The sequence below is a fragment of the Brachypodium distachyon genome, chromosome 1 (genome assembly GCF_000005505.3).
Source record: "Brachypodium distachyon strain Bd21 chromosome 1, Brachypodium_distachyon_v3.0, whole genome shotgun sequence".
Taxonomy (NCBI): domain Eukaryota; kingdom Viridiplantae; phylum Streptophyta; class Magnoliopsida; order Poales; family Poaceae; genus Brachypodium; species Brachypodium distachyon.
In genome coordinates, this window is record NC_016131.3 from 51,648,835 (window position 1) to 51,668,569 (window position 19,735).

Consider the following 19,735-nt stretch of genomic DNA (forward strand, 5'->3'; position numbering starts at 1 on the left):
ACCTTATTTTGGATAAAATTATCTCATGGTAACTCTGAGTGGTAACTTTTAGGATGAACTTGTTTTTTTTATCGAAACATACCAGTAAAATCTAGTCGAGACAAAGTTAACCACGAAGATGTATCATAAATTGATTAAACGGTTTAAGAGTTTTAACTTTTAAAAGTTTTAGATTTACAAATAGCAATTAGCATGCATGCTCATCATGCCATGGTGTTGCCTCTGACCCGTAAGCTAGTTGAATCCTCCAACTTCTTACTATAGATAGACCTTCACTATCTACGAGGTTTAACCGTAACACCATTTCGTTACCCGAAAACATACATGATGTAGTTCATCTGACCATTCACATTGTGGATGCCATAAAGACCATATTTGTAATCTTGGTGACAAAAGAAGATACTAACTATACACGTTTATAAGACATGTGCATGTTCCTAGATCATCAATTTGATCAAGTAAATATCTATTATATTGCATAAAAATAGAGTAAAGTCCATATTAAACCTTGACTTAGTAGACCCAGTCTGGAATGAACCCCAACTTTTAATTCCTGAAATCAGCACCCTGTACTGTTAATCCCGTCTAATTTCAACCTTCAGGAATCAAACACTATTTGGGAGAACGGGATTGGTGACATATCGGTTAAAACATGGGATTTGTTGACTAATTCAGTTCAGCTTATTGCTACCCAGATTCGCCACCTATATTTAGACTAAGTTATATAATATTATTTACAATTTGCATATGCTTGCAGGGAGTTTGATCATACATCTCATGTTACTTGGCAATACTTGGACACCTTGATGATTTATCCTTTTCTATTTCTAACTATATTTTTATTTTCCAAGCACATGTGAAATGACACAAATACTCTGTCGCTTGTGTATGAACATAGCTGTATGGACGCCTGCGCACGCGCGCGTGTGGGTGCGCGCGTGACGTTGAAGAAATAGATGCATCTATTTTTTTTGGTTCTAATATCTTTTAGTAAAATCATCATAGTTTTTTATCCGCTAATTCAATGGGTTTTTAATAAAAATTCCAAGATTTGTCTATCTTGTCAGCAATCCCGCTCTCCCAAACAGGGATTTGGTTCTCGAAGGTCGGGATCGAACGGGATTAATAAGGATATGGTGCTGATTTCAGGGATTGAAAAGTCGGGGTTTATTCCAGACTTGGTCTATAAGTTTAAGGTTTAAAATGGACTTTGTTCTAAAAATACTCCCTCCGATCCTAAATTCTTTTTTCAAATTTGCCCAAATTTGCCCAAATATGGACGTATCTATTCTTAAAAATTGTCTAGATACATATAATATTTCGACAACAATTTAGGATCGGAGAGAGTATGTCTTTAGATTCATGATAAAAAAATATTTTAATGATATGGAGTAATTTATAAGCATTAGTCAAATTGATCAACTACATAATTAAATTGAATACTCCGTATTTGATTGGTCATCGAATGAATCAATTTGATCAACTTATATTTCATCAGTTAAATTCATACGTAAAAGCAGGTGCAGTCTTATCCTCAAGGGAAAGAGCAGTACTCCCTCCGATCCCAAATTCTCTCAAATTTGCTAAAATATGATGTATTTATTTTTAAAAAGCGTCTAGTTAATATTTCGACAAAAATTTAGGATGGGAATGAGTATTTCACAAGCCTGCGTTTGACAAAAGAGCTGTGGGAACTTGCGTTTGCAGAGTCGCGCCAATGGAGCAACGACTTCTGGAAATCCTTCGATCCCTTAAATTCCGCCACCACCTGTGGCAAACCCACGCCCAGATCCTCGTCCGCGGCCTAGCTGCGAACCCCCGCCTACTCCCGGCGCTCGTCTCCGCCGCATTCTCTGTGTCCTCTCCGAGCCAAGCCGCCGCGGTGCTCCGCGCCGCCTCTGCTGCCGCCACCACCGTCGCGCACAACACCCTCATCGAGCGCCTCACCAAACTCCGAGGCCGTGGCCCAGAGGACGCTCTCACCGCCTACACTGCAATGCGCGCGGTGGAAGTGCCGCCCAACGGGTTCACTTTCACCTTCCTGCTCCGGGCTTGCGAGTTCTCAAGGATCCTGCCGCTGTGCAGGCGCATCCACGGCCAGATCCTGAAGTGCGGATTTGGGCGTGACGTAGTCGTGCAGAATGCGCTTCTGGATGTGTACCACAAATGTAGCAATCCTGGGTATGTTGGGGACGCCCGGCAGGTGTTCGATGAAATGATCGAGAAGGATGTGATTTCTTGGAACTCTATTGTAGGGGTTTACATGTCAAGTGGAGATGTCAAGGGGGCGATGGAGTTGTTTGAGGTCATGCCAGAGAGGAATGTCGTTTCCTGGAACACGGTCGTCGCCTCTTTCGCAAGGGTGGGGGACATGGCATCAGCACAGGCTGTGTTTGACAGGATGCCTACAAGGAATGCCATTTCTTGGAATCTTATGATTTCTGGTTATGCCGCAGGTGGTGATGTGGAGGCTGCAAGATCGATTTTTTATCAGACGGACCAGAAGGATGTTGTTTCATGGACAGCAATGATCTCTGCTTATGCAAAGATTGGGAATCTAGACTTGGCCAAAGAGCTGTTTGATCAAATGCCTGTCAAGAACTTGGTTTCATGGAATGCGATGATAACAGGATATAACCACAACTCGAGGTATGATGAAGCGCTGCGCACATTTCAGCTGATGATGCTTGAGGGAAGGTTCAGACCTGATGAGGCTACATTAGTAAGTGTCGTGTCTGCATGTGCTCAGTTGGGTAGTGCTGAATACTGCAGCTGGGTCAGTTCTTTCATCCGTAAAAACAACAATGATTTAACTGTTGCATTAGGGAATGCTCTCATAGACATGTTTGCAAAGTGCGGGGATGTAGGGAGGGCACAATTAATTTTCAGTGGGATGAAATCAAGATGTGTCATTACATGGACAACGATGATTTCCGGTTTAGGATTTAATGGTCAGTGTAGAGAAGCTCTTTTGGTCTACAACGATATGTGCAGAGAAGGAGTTGGACTTGATGACACAGTCTTCATCGCTGTTCTTGCTGCTTGTTCTCATGGAGGTTTCCTGCATGAAGGTTGGAGCATCTTTAGACAAATGGTAGAGCTACATGGCATTAAGCCAAGAATGGAGCACTATGGTTGCATAGTGGATCTACTTGGTCGAGCAGGTAAGTTACAGGAGGCAATTCAGTTTATTGAGTGTATGCCTGTTAATCCTAGTGTTGTTGTATGGGTCACTTTGCTTAGTTCTTGTATTGCACATGGTGATGCAGAGCTGATAGAGTATGTCAGTAAGAAAATAGTTGAAATAGAACCATTTAGCTCTAGTTATCAAGTGCTGGTTTCAAATTGTGGCGCCCTGAAGGAAAGATGGGACTGTGTGACCGATGCACGCACAATCATGCGTGATTTTGGAATGGAGAAAGTGCCTGGAAGTAGCTCGATACAGGTAGATAGAGAGGTTCATGAGTTTTTGGCTAAAGACACGAGACATCATCTGAGGAAAGAGATATATGAAACTATTGATGGTTTAACGGCCCTTATCCGACATACAGACATGCCACCTTGGACAAATTATTTCAACGCACTGTAGTTACATAAGAGTTCCATTGAGGTGTTGAGTGCCCACCTTATATGTAAAAACGGATCTTCAGATTTCCAGTTAGGCAGGATGGATTCTGAGGGAGGCCTTGTTTTTAATAGGGTGATTGTTGCAGTTGCTGGTGAGCTGTCAGCAAACATAGTTCATGAACATTACTGATCTAACTACAGAAGGTATTGCTAGCTTACTTTTGTATTGTAAACCTACATTTAAAGGATTGCAGTCCATACCTTAACCATGTGGCAGGGCCTATTTAGTGGCAAATATTGGAACTATGTTGTTTGGGATCATATAACTCAAAATAAAGGTTTCACTAGTAACTGTACAGATAATTCTTGGTTTGATCTGAGAAATAAATTTAAAGTATTTGCTACTGTTGTTTGGGACCATATAACTCAAAATAGCATATTTGTGTGTCGCCAATGATCGGCGAACTTCTCTAGTGGACAGCAATTGTATTAACTTCACCAGTCATCTTCAGTTTGAATGAAAATAGCACTATAGGAGGCACTGTTGTGGTAAAGTAAAAGGCTGAGAATCTAAATGGAACTCTGCGGTTTCACAAAAAGATTGGAACTCCGTTGTTCATACGATTCTTCAGAGCTTCTGTTGAAATGAACAGAGAATCCAATATTCAATGTGATCTCCAAGAACAAGAACTTGCATCTCATTTCCATCAGTGAATTCAGTCATTTGCATATGGCTATTTAAGTTGCACTGGAAGTTGTTATTTAAGATCCTGTTTTCTTTTATGATCATCCCAACTCATTTCTTCGCTTTCATTTGGGTGCCATGAAACTGAGGTCATGTCTTACATAATCTATGTTATTATAATCTCCAATCGAGAGCTCATGTCTTATTCATGACTCAAATGAAATACAAGTAACAAGTGTTGGTTTAGAAATTTATTTTGTCAAAATTTCAGTTTCTCAATACTCTCCAAAATTACCACATTAATAAGTTAATTAGGGTCAATCCTTTATGTAGTTTACTTCTCAATCATTCTAGGATTCTGGCTTCTCAGAATCTGGGCCAAGTACTTGGGGAATCAGAGATATACGATTTGCAATTCTGTAACTCGCATAGATCGTCAGTACAAGTAGCAGTTGAAAACACTTTGCAGTTTTAGGTTGCATTTATTGTCTTGCTGGTGCCACTCACGTGCTACAAAATGGACCAATCACGTTTGATCTTTGTTGTTTCGAGGTGCATTTGATCTTTATTCTTTAGATTTCATGTGTCTGCTGCCAGCAACAACTGATGAAACAATTATGGACCTTACTGGCATGTGTGTGATTCTGGACCATGCTGAATGATGTAGCTGCCAGCCTGTGTGAACTCATCCTGAACAATAGCAGCATCACCAATCCTATCACGGTCCTATATATGCAAATTTGCTTACCAGCTAATATCAGTTTTGTTGTACTTGTTTTGAGTAATGGAAACCATATATCAGAGTGGACTGGAAATTTTAGTGCGGAGGAATGTCGGCAAGTTGCAATGTTCACTTCTTATAGTTTGGTGTTAAATATTTTATGACAAAGCTGTCTACATAAGTTTGTGTGGGATTTCTAAGCTTATTTTCTTACTTGTAGCAATAACTACATTTAATGTTTTCAGGAAACTCAGGGCATTCCCCTGCATTTCATTTAATCTATTATTTCCTGGTACAGACATACTGGCCCCCAATTCAGTGTAATAGGATCATCATATTTATTATGATACATGCTTACTTTGTATTTACACATCTGAATTCTTGCTTATTTTGACTGCTTTTACACATCTGAACCTAAGCGTAAATTCTCTTAATACCTGGTCCAATGTTGGACGTGCCCGCTCATACCACCTTGCCTACACTTTTGTCCCCGCTTTGTGTAAAATGGTTAACCTTGATGTCTTAAGTTTGAACCTGGCATGCATTAACTACATGTGTACACAACTTGGGCCACATGGGGCACCACCAAGGGGCGAATGTTAAATTACCTTTGGTTGTTGGATGAATTAATCTAATTTATTTTTCCAGCCTATGAGTATCTTTTTCGACTTCGGAACCGTCCTTGAAATGTATTTAATGAAATAGATAAAATGGAATAGATGCCTTTACTTGGTATTTTTTATTCTATTACTAGCAGGACACAGCGCATGTCATATTTAAATCATGTATGAGAATGTTTCCAAGAATAGTAGACATCAATAGATGGTTGGATCTCTGAAAAGACAACTAAAACATGCCATTATCAGGACTTCCATTTTCCTGAAAGGGTAATTTTCCTTGTTAGAGATTTTGGGTTAAGCAATGATTACATATTGATTTGGAAAATAAGAAGCTATGATATCATCAGAATGAATATTGATGGACAGAATTTAATCTGATCTTACAGCCCGTTTGGCAACCATCGTTTCATTTCATTTGGTTGAACTCCAATTTTGATAGGATTTCATTTGGTTGAATTTGATTTCTTTGTTCAAAAATCATGTTTGACTACCACATGGATTTGTAGAGTGAGAGATAATTCCAGAGAAATTATAGCTTTTGGAGAGGAATTGGGGTTAGTTATAGTACAATTCCATGAAATTTGAGAATTCCTCTGGCCAATTCCGTGCCAACCAAACTAGTTTCTGAAATTCAAAATGAATTCCAGAATTCTAGACCCAAATGATGGATGCAAACGAGCTGGCGTTTTCCCCATCTTGATATGTTTGCCATCATATAGTTTACAATGCAGTTCTTTTGTGGGGTAGAAGTGTTGACCTCATAATGACACTTGACCACTTTGAAGGTATAGATGTTTATTTGCCAGTTTATTACGAGAGAAAAGTTTTGGTCTTGCATCGTATCTTCAGATTGCCCAGCGAGGGATTTCTGATTCACATTCTCTGTATGAAATGCTTTTGCAGGCTACGTTCTTTCAACATTGGGCAGGGTGTCCAACCAAATTTTGAAACATCAACATGAAGACTAACGTTACAGAATCTAGAAGCGTTGAGTGCTTTGTCATTGCAGCCTTTGGTATTTCATCTTTTGAGGAAACCATCCATGTTTGATCATTCTGTCCATCTGACTCCCCAGCCTTCCTTCAAGGGGCTTACAACTGTGGTCTGTGGATCATCAATAATCAATTAATCATGCATTGGATCCCCCTTTAACTAGGCCTGCGGATTTTCATCGCATCTCGATTCATGCACGCTGTTTGATGTTGTTCACTCTATATTCTCCCTGCAAAGTAATGGCTACTTTAACAAATTGACAACTGATGCTCATGTATTATCTTAATGAGACTGAACAAATAATTACCTTTTTATTTATATGGGAGGTTGATCTTATTAATCCACAGAATTACCTGGAACTGACTTCCGTTCCTCATCATCCAGTAAAGAAGCTGGCAATAGTTTCAGTTGATTAGAAAATATATTAATGAGGCTAGTGTCCCCTTGTCTCATAATAATTTAAACAATGGTACAGACATGTGCTTGGAACTTGGAAGCACCACTGCTGTGAGCTCAGCTATAATATGGGAGAGCTTCCCAACCAACTGTGGTACCACTCCCTCTGTCGATCATGTGCAGGCATGAGCAAGGACAAACTTTGCAGCCAATGGTGGCGTCCCAAGAGTTAACACCATGTTAAACTACAGATCTCAACAGAGAACATGATAATGCAACTGGATGGTCGTGTTTTCTGACGAACCTATCCAAGAGTACTTGGGCCAATTGGGTCAGATAACAAGCTGCTTTGCCTCTGCCTGAAGGGAGTCACCGTTGAATCTATCTAACGACAATCTTGGTTCATCGATCCCCAGTTCCCCATGTGCTCATCTTGGAGCTTCGGCGCCGCATGAATAAATCTAAAACCGTTCCTTCTAGTAGTTGTTCCTGGTTCTTGGATCCTGTCTCCCTTCTCCCCTTGCTTCCTACAGCTGGAACAGGGGAGCGTAGGCGTAGGTTGAAAGGATTCTCTATCCATTCTGGGAGAAAAAAGACAAGAGAAAAAAAAAAGCCATGACTAGCTCTAGAATTATTATTTTTGGGGCACTTTCGGAGGCACCGGACATTTCCACAGCAAGTCCTACTCCGACCGAGCACCGTCAGGTCTCCCGCTGGTCGTCCTAACATTCTGCTGTCTTGTCAGTTTATTGAGTACTGTACCATGTTATATGCACTTTTGACAGTAAAAATTTCCCTCTTCTCTGGATGCCAGAATAAGAAGTGTTCCTCGTTGGGATTTCCTCAACTAGTAAGATCATCACACAAATGAAATAGGGAGTAGATAAAATGAAACAGATGTCTTTACTAAGCTTGCAATAGTTGTGATCGAAATGAAGGAAAATTTACATGAGGCTAGAGCCAATGAAATTTCTGTTCATGATTGGATGCCGAGTAGTCCATAGAAAAAAAAAATCCAACATTAGGATCTCTTTGATTAAATAAATTTCATTGCGATTGGAGCATTCTATTCTATAATATTTTTTCTATCATTAGAACCTCTTTAGACTGAAGGAATTGTAAAGGATCTAAAGTGGGATCCTAGCCCAATAGGAATGTTCCCTATAGGTCTCTTTGGTTGAAAGGAAAGGATCCTTCAATGGATTGCTTTCCTACACCCTAACCATATAGGAATTCTAGCAAGAGGTTAGACCTCTTGGGAAAATTCTTTTTGTGTCCATGACAACTGCGGCATTTCTTTTTCTTTTCAAAAGGGATTCCAGATGAAAACTACAACAGGCAACGATCTTTATGTAAAATTCCCACATTTTTTGTGGTGCAGTCAAACAACTTTTAGTTTATGTGTTTTCAATTTTTAATTCCTGTAGGATTAAATGTGTCATGACATTCTATTCCTTCATTTATCCTATTTCATATTTTACGATCATGTGGTGCAATTGCGAAGAGATCCTTAAACTTGTTTGCTTCGTATAATTGGAAACTATAGGACATTGCCCTACTTACTTAGCATGAATTTCAAAGGGGAATTTGTATTGAATCTAATCTCGTGAAAGTTGTCTATGTGCGTGTGAGAACTATAACAAACACCTATCCTGCAAGAAAATTCATGTTTTTTTAAGGCGTGAAACTAAACCTTGTTTACATTTTTGTGTACTTCAGTTCATGCCGGATAAAGAAATGATATTTAATTGCAGTAAAAAAAGAAATGCTATTTAATTTGGATAAGTGCTTTTGGCTCCCGGGCTTCTTTGATCTTTTTTAGGTTAAAAGAGACTTCGTTGATGCGAGTTAAAAATACAGTTGTTCGTTACATCTTGGGCAAGGGCATGTGCAAATGCCGGTCACCAGGCACATGTGGCGTCCGGCGCAAGCAATTCGTTTGGGTGAAGCCGGAATCCAGCCGCACCCCCCAAAAGTCGGCCCCTCAAATTTGGTTTGTCTCGCCGACAAGGATGGCCCGCGCTGCTTTTTAGCTTCATCCGGCGCCCCCTGTGTGTAGGGTGTGGCCTGGGGACACCAGATGAATTGATGGGCCACACTGGCTTCTTTTTTGTTTTAGCGGGCAGGCTGGGTGAGATTTTTGATGCCGGCACCCCCATAACTCATTTGGGGGCCTTTAGGAGGGCTGGGTGGAGATGCTCTGAGACCCTTTAAACGAGCACGAACAGCTAGGTTGTGAGCAGCAACATTACAGTCTTGAAGTAACCTGCGGAGCCTTGACATACATACTAAAATGGAAAAATTATTTTTTACATGCTTAAAAACATCTAGCATGTAAATGTGAGAATACGCAATAGCTTTACAAATTTCATGAAAAATGGTATTTTTTGCGAGCTGTAGAAAAAAAGAAAGCATCATCCATAGTTGTGATGATCTGGATGCCACTATTTGCTAGAGTAATATTTTGGACCATCATATTTGTATTTTTTTTGTGTGTAGGCCACATTTCTTCCCCCAGATTTAATGAGCAGCACGTCTAACATTTACATACTAAAATTTAAAAAACTTGCAAGTATGCTTTTTAAAAAAATAATATCAAGCAGCTTCATTGTGTGCTCAGTGACCAAAATTCTGCACTCAATTAATTTCTATGTTTTCTTCTATTTTTTCATCTGTTCTTTGAATCTCTGAGACGGGAGGCCTTAAATTGCACACACATACTGATACGGCCCAAGTAATGATCAAGGACGATAATGTTGCAAACCATGTTCTTACCGATGTCACATTGCCAGAAAAACCAAAGGAGGATACCGCAATTGTCTACATTGGAGAGATACCACTTTAGATTTTGTGCTCCAAGTTTCCACCTCTTTGCACAGCATTTCGGAAGGGTCCAGCATGTGTAGAGGGCAATAATAACTAGTACTTGAAGTCAGCTTGCAGGCGCAACAAACGGAGCATGATTTGAAGGCCTAAGTCAAAAGATATGAGAGTTCCAATGCAAGATGTTCAGGAATTGATTGTTGCGCGAGGCTCCACAAGTTTCCTCCTTTCCAAGGCAGAGCCACACGTTTTTGAATCTTATTTTTGGGTTGCTTTCACACCTAACTAGGAGGGATGTTCCTAGTATAAGTATTCCTCACCCTTCTACTTGAGAGAGGTTCAGATTTGAGAGTTGTAGACACCCATGTGTAGTTGTGTATGTGCTGAGAGCACTCGTGTTCGTTGAGCGTTAGCTTTCGTGTGTGGATTGAAGGGTATGTCCTTTGATCTAGATAGGATCCTGGTGATTCTCCCTTGTGATTCTTCATAGGTTCACAAGTACTATAGTTTGGTTTGCGTCTTTTGTAAACCGAACTAGTTATCCACCATCAAATATTGAGTGTTGTTTCTGATGTTCTTGAGTTGTTCTTGTTGTTTCTTTGGTATCGTGAAAGATCGCCATAACCGTGTCTGCATCAAGTGGTATCAGATCTCTTGGTTGATCATGATACTAGCTGTTTTCTGCTGCTGCAATGGGCTCGAGGAGATCAAGCAGCGTTCATGGAGTCCTTGGAGATGGACACCTCTCGGACGAGGACGTGCCGCTTCCGTGTATGACCCCAGCCTGCAACCAGCTGTTGTGCAGGGGCTGGTGCATGCACGGGAGTATGTGATGAAGGAGATGGACAAGCACATGACGGCAATCCGATGGGACATCAACTCCCTCACCGAAGCTGTTCGTCAGTTGGCTCCACCGACATCACCGCGAGGTGGGCTTGCTGAATGGGGTCGACATCGACAACTCCCCGGACAGCAAGGCCTGCGCTTTGAGGAGGGGCAAGGAGAGTGTCGAAGCATGCACTCCGACGATGCCAGGAGCTACTACGAATCACCCCCTTGGCGTCCTCGCCATGACCATCGAGGTGCTGCACATGGAGGCTTTGACATGGGAGGAGGGGATCATGGGCGTGTGCACCGTGGCCGCAACGATGATGGTATAGGTAAACTGAAAATTGCCATTCCTTCATTTGATGGTAAAGCTAAGCCCGATGATTATTTGGAGTGGGAGATGCATGTGGATCAAATCTTTGATAGTTACCGCTTCACAAAGGAGAAAAAGGTGAGATCTGCATCTATTGAATTTATCGGCTATGCTCTGATTTGGTGGAACCAGTTGTGCCGTGCCGGAGGACGTCCGGAGACATGGACTCAGATGAAGAACATCCTGCGGCGACGCTTTGTTCCAGAGCACTTCACTAGAACCTTGTACACTCGACTGCAACAACTACGCCAAGGTAATTCTAGTGTCGATGAATACTATAAGGAGATGGAAATCTTGATGATCCGGACAGGGGTGAATGAGATAGAGGAGGCCACAATGGCAAGATTCTTTAATGGACTGAATGAGGATATACAAGAAAGGGTGGAGATTGTTACTTATCAAGATCTACAAGAACTGGTGCACCAAGCAGCCCGAGCGGAGCGACGTATCAAGCAACGCCAAGCTCGTTCCAGCAATACCAAATCATCAAGCCAGTGGAGGCGTTCAGCTGAAGGGAGTGGTGGGTCCAATGCATTTTCTACCCACAAATCAACCGGTAAAGAGCTAGCTCCATCAAAAGTAGAGTCTTCTAATGGTTCTACTTCTCGCACTAGTAATATTCACTGCCATACGTGCAAAGGCAGAGGGCATGTCATGAAGGATTGTCCCAATGCGAAGAAAGTGCTACTCACGAAAGATGGTTATGCCACTGCTAATTCATGTGATGAATCTAAAACTGAGGGGAAAGATGCAGCCCGCTACACGTTTGAAACCGGTACACCTTTGAGATCAGATGGAGGAGATGGTGTCAATCTCATGGTTCGCAAAGTGGCTCGTGATAACACTCTGGTTGCTGAGAAGGGACAAAGGCACAATGTATTTCAATCCATTTGCAAGATCAAGAACAAAAATTGCAAGGTAATCATTGATGGTGGAAGCTACAATAACATCATTAGCAATGATCTTATGCAGGCTTTGGGGCTGTCCACATGGCGACAACCACAGCCCCATTATGTGAAATGGCTGAATGGTGTAAGGTATTCAAGAATTGATTGCTGCGCGAGGCTCCACAAGTTTCCTCCTTTCCAAGGCAAAGCCACACGTTTTTGAACCTTATTTTTGGGTTACTTTCACACCTAACTAGGAGGGATATTCCTAGTATAAGTATTCCCCACCCTTCTACTTGAGAGGGGTTTAGATTTGAGAGTTGTAGACACTCATGTGTAGTTGTGTATGTGCTGAGAGCACTCGTGTTCGTTGAGTGTTAGCTTTTGTGTGTGGATTGAAGGGTATGTCCTTTGATCTAGATAGGATCCTGGTGATTCTCCCTTGTGATTCTTCATAGGTTCACAAGTACTATAGTTTTGGTTGCGTCTTTTGTAAACCAAACTAGTTATCCACCATTAAATATCACTACACCGCGCCCCATGATAGCCGACGCGCTTGTCTGTCAGCATAGATGGGCTCTACTGGCAGCAGGTCTGTCAGCAAGTGCCTTTGCCGACAGACAAACTGTCAGCCACGTCTGTCAGGAAGCTGGCCGTCCTCTTAAATCAATGCCGACAGACTTTTGGTTTCCTGACAGACTGCGTGCCATCTATACATCAATATGCCGACAGACAATTTGCCACGTTATATTGGAAAATTCCTGACAGACAAGATGCCATCTTCTCCTGATAAATGCTGACAGACAACATGACATCGTTTTACAATCTATTCTGACAGACAGTGTGTCATCATTTTTTGACTTGCTGACAGACAGTATGCCAACCATCTCACAATAATTAATTGAAATTTTTCCTATTTTCCTATGCAGAAAGTAGAAATACCACACTTAATTCACATCAACAATCCATCACAATATCCATCAACAGAACTACAGCAACGTCCATGCATCAACAGAATTACAGCAACATTCAGGCATTCAGGAATCACCAAACTTTGACCATCAACAAAAATCGACATAAATCATTTGATAATATACACACAGATCATAATACAATGCCAAGTACTTGGATATATTCAGCATAGCACAATGGATACTAAATAGAAGAGATTGTACAACACTTGACCGATCAAGCAAGTTCTGCCAATCTAATGCCTCGACATATTCAAAATCAGTATCTACAAACATTCCAGATCTTTTGAAGTATCAAGCCTAAAAGCAGCTCAATAGCCATATGAAATCCTTTGTTACACCTGCTGCAAGTTTAAAATGTATGATAAGCACATGTTCAAAAACTAATACACTGAGAAAACACAATAGTAAATGAGTTATACCTGTTTGTAAGAACTAAAGAGTTATCAACACATCTGCTAATGTATCAGTTTAATAGCACATAATCGAAACGATGGCTAGATTGCAGGACACCAAAGCAATGGTTGGCTTTTACTTTACTTCATTTTTCATCAGGTCATGAGTAAAATGCAGCTGCAACATGCGTTTGTACTAAAAACACACACCTTTGTCAAAATCCCAAGGGATAGCTTTCAGATGAACCAAACTAGCATTTAAAATATGGTTAAGCCCCAGATTGAAGACCTTCAACTTTTTAAGATCTACAAAGCAGCAACATACAATAAAGAAAAACCTAAGCAAAGTGCATTAAGGAACCATGCTGACTTTAACAACGAAGGTACACATCTAGCCTAGGAGCCGGCACCTCGCTCAAGGAAAGTCAGAGGCAGAAAACATCACTCTGGAGGGGGAAAACACCGCTTTTGCCTCTTTTGCAGGGATCGACTACGGCTATGGCATTGAAGATGGAATTCGTTACACTTTAAACTTTGGAAAAGAATGATAAAAAACTGAAAAACAAGAATACACTATATAAAGAGTAAAATGCATAATGCATCAGAAGTCTTACTATCATTGTTTAGGTGTCAAGTTAGTCCAAAATTTATCAAATTGTTTGTTAGGTCCTACTTTTATTTAAAATGTCTACTTATGGTCCTAAAGTGACCCGAGAGGCACAAACTATGTCATTCCTCACTCGTTCTACTTGGCGAGCTGACCTTGCTTCACGCGCATGCGATCAATTGGTAGGAGGCTCTATTGAGATGGCCCCTGGATGATGACGCCCCAAAGATCATCCTTCGCAATATGATAAGAAGCTTAGTCCAAGCTTTGACCATACGTTTCTTTCTTGAACTCATCGATGTGTTTTCACATTGGACAGATATATGTTGGATTTGATAGGGGTTTATTTTATTTATCTCAATCTATACACATTTGAATTCTTTTGGTAAATGATATAGCGGTATGATCCTATATATAGAACAGATCCCGTTTGCTATCAACTTCTGTTCTACTCCCATCAAATTTGACTTACAAGCAAGAATGTTTCATGCAAATACGAATGAGCTCTCCCATTTTTTTTACTCACTCCGTCCAACAAACAATGTCTCAAGTTTGACCAAATTTGAATGCATCTATACACTAAATCATGTCTAAATACATCCAAATTTTGATAAACTTAAGAGTTGAGACATCTTTTGTTAGACGGAGGTTTGTCGTCTTATCGCTCCTGCCATTGATCTACCCACCAAGCGTGCCACGTGCATTGCTCCATCCGAAGCAGCACCAACGGACATGTAACTTGGACATCAATCACATCCAAAGCTCATGTCCCCCTCTGCCCAAAACCAAGATAAAAAAAACGAGGAAAAAGAAGGAATCAGCAAATCGGATTTTTGCCTGGTCATTTGGGCATTGTGGAACACTCGGTAGGATTTTGTAACACATTGGAAACGAGACACATCGAGGTTCTCCGTAGACAGCACATCCACTTCACCAATGAAATCCGTCTAGCAGGCATGCAACGAAGAAAAGTCACGCACAAAAGAAGAGAAGAAGAAAATGAAGTGGAGAACATTGAGTGAGGTGCGGTCTTTTGTAAAGGGTTTTGCCGGATCTGCCGAAATGATGACAATGTGAAATCTCCCGCCAAGGCCGGCTAACCGACGAGTGGACATGAAATGTTTAAATAACAGTTTCCTAAACAATTTAAATAACAGTTTCATAGCATAACATTAGAACTAAATCGACAAAACTATGTGAATAGAAGTAGATAGAATTTTATATTTGCCACTCAAGTTTTGCCCATATGCTCAATTGCCACTCAAAATTTTCTTGTTCCACATTTGCCTCTCAAATTATGCATGAGGTACAAATATGCCACTACGTTAGTTGACCGTTAAGTAAGAGATGAAATGACAATTCTGCCCCTAGATAGTATGTTAATTTTCTTTACAACATAGAACTCAGCTTAGAAAACTTATAATTCCAGATTTTTAAGATGTCAGTAAAACACTATCTCGGAGTAAGCTTCAACAAAAATAATAATGATTTTGGTATGAAAAATTGAAAGTTTCAGCAGCACTTCCCTTGATTTTACTTTATCATCACAAAATTTCATAATGGTATGAAAAATTGTTGTAGTCTTTAGATTTTCATTTCAATTTTTGTATGTCTCGGTATTGAAATGGAGAAAACTAAAGGTAAAGGAGTAGTTAAGCAACGGCCGGACGCCATAGCTATGACAGAACTAAAGGAGCATTTAAGAAAATTTAAGGAACAGTGGCTCTTCAGCTTGGTTGCTTCAACCTGTGGACACATGGCTATTTTGGTCAATAAAAAAACTAACAATTGATCATCACTTAGTTAATGGTCAACTAGCAGTTAACTAACGACAATGACATATTTATACCCCATATAAATTTTAAGTGCCAAGTTTGGAACAAGAAAATTTTAAGTAACGTTTGGACATATGGACAAAATTTGAGTGACAAAATATGAACTTCTTTGATAGCATTAACAATGATGAAAAATGAAAGAAAGAATGGAAGTAAAAAAAAAAGCTATAGTTCGAGTTTGCTCCACCACCGCAGGCTGCCTCAATAGCTCCAGTCGAAAAGCCCGGCTAGTCAATCCGCAGAAGATCCCAACCGTCTCCCATCTCCCTCGGAAGGACCGCGCGCCAGCTCGGGGTATCCGAGGCGCACGCCACTACACTGTACACCCAGTTCACCGCCGGTCCCACCGCGCAGGCAGTCGAGTCCATGGACCGGGTTCACACGGGTGCCTCTGTCCCTTTCCCACAAGCACAGGCTTACAGCAGTGTCACAGAAAGAAAAGCGAAGCATAGATTGCTACTTACTCCTCAAATCTCTCGCTCTCATGGCCACCTCTCCCCTCCTCCTCCTCGCCGCCTCCACGCCGCCCTAGCTAGGCTACAACGATCTCTCCAGATCTCCCATGGCGGACGCGTCGCAGCGCCGTGGCCGGCGGCGCGGCGGGGGCGCCGCCCGCCCGCGCGGCTGGTGCTGCTCCTTCGCTGGCGTTCCCCCGAGCCCCGACCACCGCTCGTTGCCTTCCGCCGCGGCTTCTGTGCCGGCAGCCGCGTCCCCCGCCGGAGGCGGAGGCGGTGGAAGGAAGCTGCCGCCTAAGTCCCCCTCCTCTCTGCCGTCCTTCCAGGGCTCGCCAGCGTCGTCCAGGCTGGCTGGCCTCGGCGGGCTAATCGATCCCCGCCGCATCCTCTCCCCTGGGCGCGTCTCTCCCATCGATCCCGACGAGTCGATCCCGCTTCCACTCCCGCTGCCGCTTCCGATGCCACCGCGTGCAGAGGCGGTGGAGGACGTAGTTCCGACGGAGCAGCTGGCTTCGGCTTCGGCTTTGGCTTCGGCGTCGGCAGTGGTGCCATTGGTGGCCGTGCGGGAGGACGATGGGGGCAACGAAGCAATGGATCTGAGGCTTTTCATTCGAGGGAGGGACGGGAGGTGCGTAGTCATGGAGCTGGATTCTAGGGTTCTCTGCGACAGCAGTGCCTTCTTCGCAGGCATGGCGCCGGATGCGGGCTTCGCCGCGGGCGGCGGTGGAGGTAGCGGGAAGAGGATTGAGGTGGACGGGGTGGAGAATGTGGAGGCGTTTAGGACGGCGGTGGAGCTCATGTACGAGCCCGATCCAGTGCGGTGGCTTGCCGCGGCTGGCATGTCACGGGCCATCGATGTGCTTGAGGTGAGGATTACAAGTTTACAACCGACTCCCCTTGATCTACTATTCTTTTCCAATGCAGTTGTGTATGTTGCTTTGACACAAGAATCACTTGAAGGTGTCTGCTGTTGACTTATTCACCATTCAGTTGGCAGTTCAGTGGCATTGGCACCAAATTCGCTGTCATCACTCATAGAGAACTGTAGTTTCTTCAGAATGGTCCCTTTTAGCCCTTTCGGTGGTAGACATAAGCATTGTGTACCATGTTACTCACCTTCACTTCTTCCTTTCTTTTTTTTGCGCAAATACTCACCTTCACTTCTCCTAGGCATAAATAGCTTGACCCAGTTTTATAATCTTGACGTGTTACTGGCTCAGAAGCATTTTGAGGTGGCATTTGTTGTCATGCAGTTAATGCCTTTGTTTCATGTTCTGTGGCGTGTCAAATCAATGTTGTGCAGTACGCAGCCTTGCACTATTGTTTGCCTGTAAATTGTCCAGCGCAAATTATGTTGTTGATTGCTCGTACATACCATTATAAACATCTTAACTGTGGATAAGATCTCATCCTCAGTTGAAAGTTTTGTACCATACGTAGTCGAGCTTTTTGCTATAATTAATAGCTATAACTTTGAATGCAGCTATCAGCGCATTTTTCAAGGGAATAATCAGACTGTTAGTGTGTTTCAGTTTGAGTTGTTTTAGTGGTATTGATGGAGTATCTTGATTTTTTCTTACACTGAAGTCCAGCAGTACTCGCTGATATTGTGTGGGAGCCATGCCGCTGTATCGTGATACCAGTAGTTTCAATGAAGATTTAATTTACAAATTTTTATGTGAAATGAGTCTTATGCATTATGCGGTCAAGTAAAGGGTGGTTAAAATAAGAATTCCTCTGTCTGCCGTATGGGTTTGGATGCTTAGCATATTAACATTTGTAGCGTAGCTTATACCATGTCATTCAATTTTCCTTTTTGTCATAGCACAGGTTGTTCTTTCTAGATTTTTACTTGCTCAATTAACTCCTGGTAAGGCTACATAAATGCCAGTTCGCCAGTTAATTAATCGCTTCCATAATTTATCAGATGTCGGGTATGCAATCACTTGTAGAGTTTATTAAACCTCTAATTTTTTATTCAAGGAATGTTACTAAACGCCTGTTATTAATGACTTGGACATCTTATTAAACAATGTTTGTGTTTGTAGGTATCTTCCTCGATCATGTTTGACAAGGGAATTAATGCATGCTTGACATACATAGAAGCATCTCCCTGGAGCGAGAATGAGGAGGAAAAGCTGAAGAGTCTCTTTGCAAGATGCACTTTTGATGAGGCAATATCTCAAGATGTACTGGCTAGATTGCGGACACACAGCTCGAGCAGCTCGGAAGACCTCGCGGTTCATCTCATCCAATCTGTCACTAGCAGCACGAATAGTGGTGCAAGAAAAGACATGCAATCTTTGGTCAATGGTCTTCTAAGCAAGAGCTCAGTCTATCAAAAGGACTTGGTAGGGCTACACAAAGAGAGCATATACCGTATCATTCTTTCATGTTTTGGAAAGCTGGTGGATCTCTTTGAAGAAGCTACAGAGTCAGCAAATCACACAGCTCAAGTGTTGGTTGCTCAAGAGGGTAAACCATTGATCGAGCGAATTTCTCGACAAACAGAAAACCTCAACTGGCTCTTAGACATCCTTGTAAACAATGACATGGCAGAAGAGTTTGTGGAATTGTGGGCAATGCAAGATGGGCTCATTAAGATGCACAAGGAAGCATCACCGATGATCAGATACGAGCTAAGCAGAATATCAGCCGGTGTGTTCATTGCACTTGGCAAAGGAAAAGTGCAGTGCCGGGGTGACCTGAGGAGCCTCCTCTTTTACGTATGGTTCGGACCAATGCTACTGGATTTCGGCTGGCTTCAGCGGTGCTCCAAAGGTCTAGATGTAAGATCGTTGGAGGAAAACATTGGGCATGCCCTTCTAACCCTCTCGCTCAAGCAGCAGCAGTTTTTGTTCGAGGAGTGGTTCCAATGCTTCGCGTCTAGAGGAGCAGAGTGTCCGAATCTTACTAGAGCTTTCCAGGTATGGTGGAGAAGGTCCTTTGTTAGATCATCGGTGGAAGCGGGTCGTTGATGTTTTATGTTGTCTGCTAGTACGTGCTGTGTGTATTATTTGTAAAATGGACTGCTGTAATAAGTAGTAGTGGTGAATTGTTGGGCACCATAGGTTAGCTCTTCCGACTGTATGTGCATAGCTTAGGTGAGTTTGTTTGTGGAATGAATGGCTGTGAGTGGTTTGGCATCTGATGGATGGTTTTACAGCTAGTACTGAAGGCTTGCGGCGACATGTCAAGGTAATACAGGTATTTGACTTTGACTGCTAGTACGGTTGAAGTATTTTTCTGCGGAGTACGACACTACCTGACAGCAGTGCATTTTGCTATATCTTGCTCATGAATTCAGTATTGCGTCGATCTTCACATCCTAAAAGGATTATTAGGAGGTTACATCCAGGATTTTGAGTATCATATTTATAAAATGCATGACTCTGAGTTCGCATCTCGGAAATTTTCACAGGCATAACAAAAATATATGAATCCTATTATATCTCAGAAACTAACTCGAAACAAAAAAAAAATTGAAACCTAGGTAGTGCCATTGATTGATTAAGTTGAAAAACAACTGTTTGTAAAGAAAACCGTCCGGAAACCATACATGCCCTAACAACCAAAGCT

At 42.1% G+C, this 19,735-nt stretch overlaps 2 protein-coding genes across 2 annotated transcripts; both read left to right on the forward strand.

Moving 5' to 3' along the window:
* Positions 1–1,675: 1,675 nt before the first annotated feature.
* Positions 1,676–6,854, forward strand: LOC100826307 (pentatricopeptide repeat-containing protein At3g29230). Its single transcript, XM_024459598.1, has 2 exons — positions 1,676–3,771; positions 6,497–6,854. Exon 1 carries the CDS (start codon positions 1,718–1,720, stop codon positions 3,587–3,589), a length of 1,872 nt encoding a protein of 623 aa, XP_024315366.1. The 5' UTR covers positions 1,676–1,717; the 3' UTR covers positions 3,590–3,771; positions 6,497–6,854.
* Positions 6,855–16,168: 9,314 nt separating this feature from the next.
* On the forward strand, positions 16,169–19,368 carry LOC100836581 (BTB/POZ domain-containing protein At2g13690). Its single transcript, XM_003557274.4, has 2 exons — positions 16,169–17,022; positions 18,205–19,368. Exons 1-2 carry the CDS (start codon positions 16,264–16,266, stop codon positions 19,132–19,134), a joined length of 1,689 nt encoding a protein of 562 aa, XP_003557322.1. The 5' UTR covers positions 16,169–16,263; the 3' UTR covers positions 19,135–19,368.
* Positions 19,369–19,735: the final 367 nt, after the last annotated feature.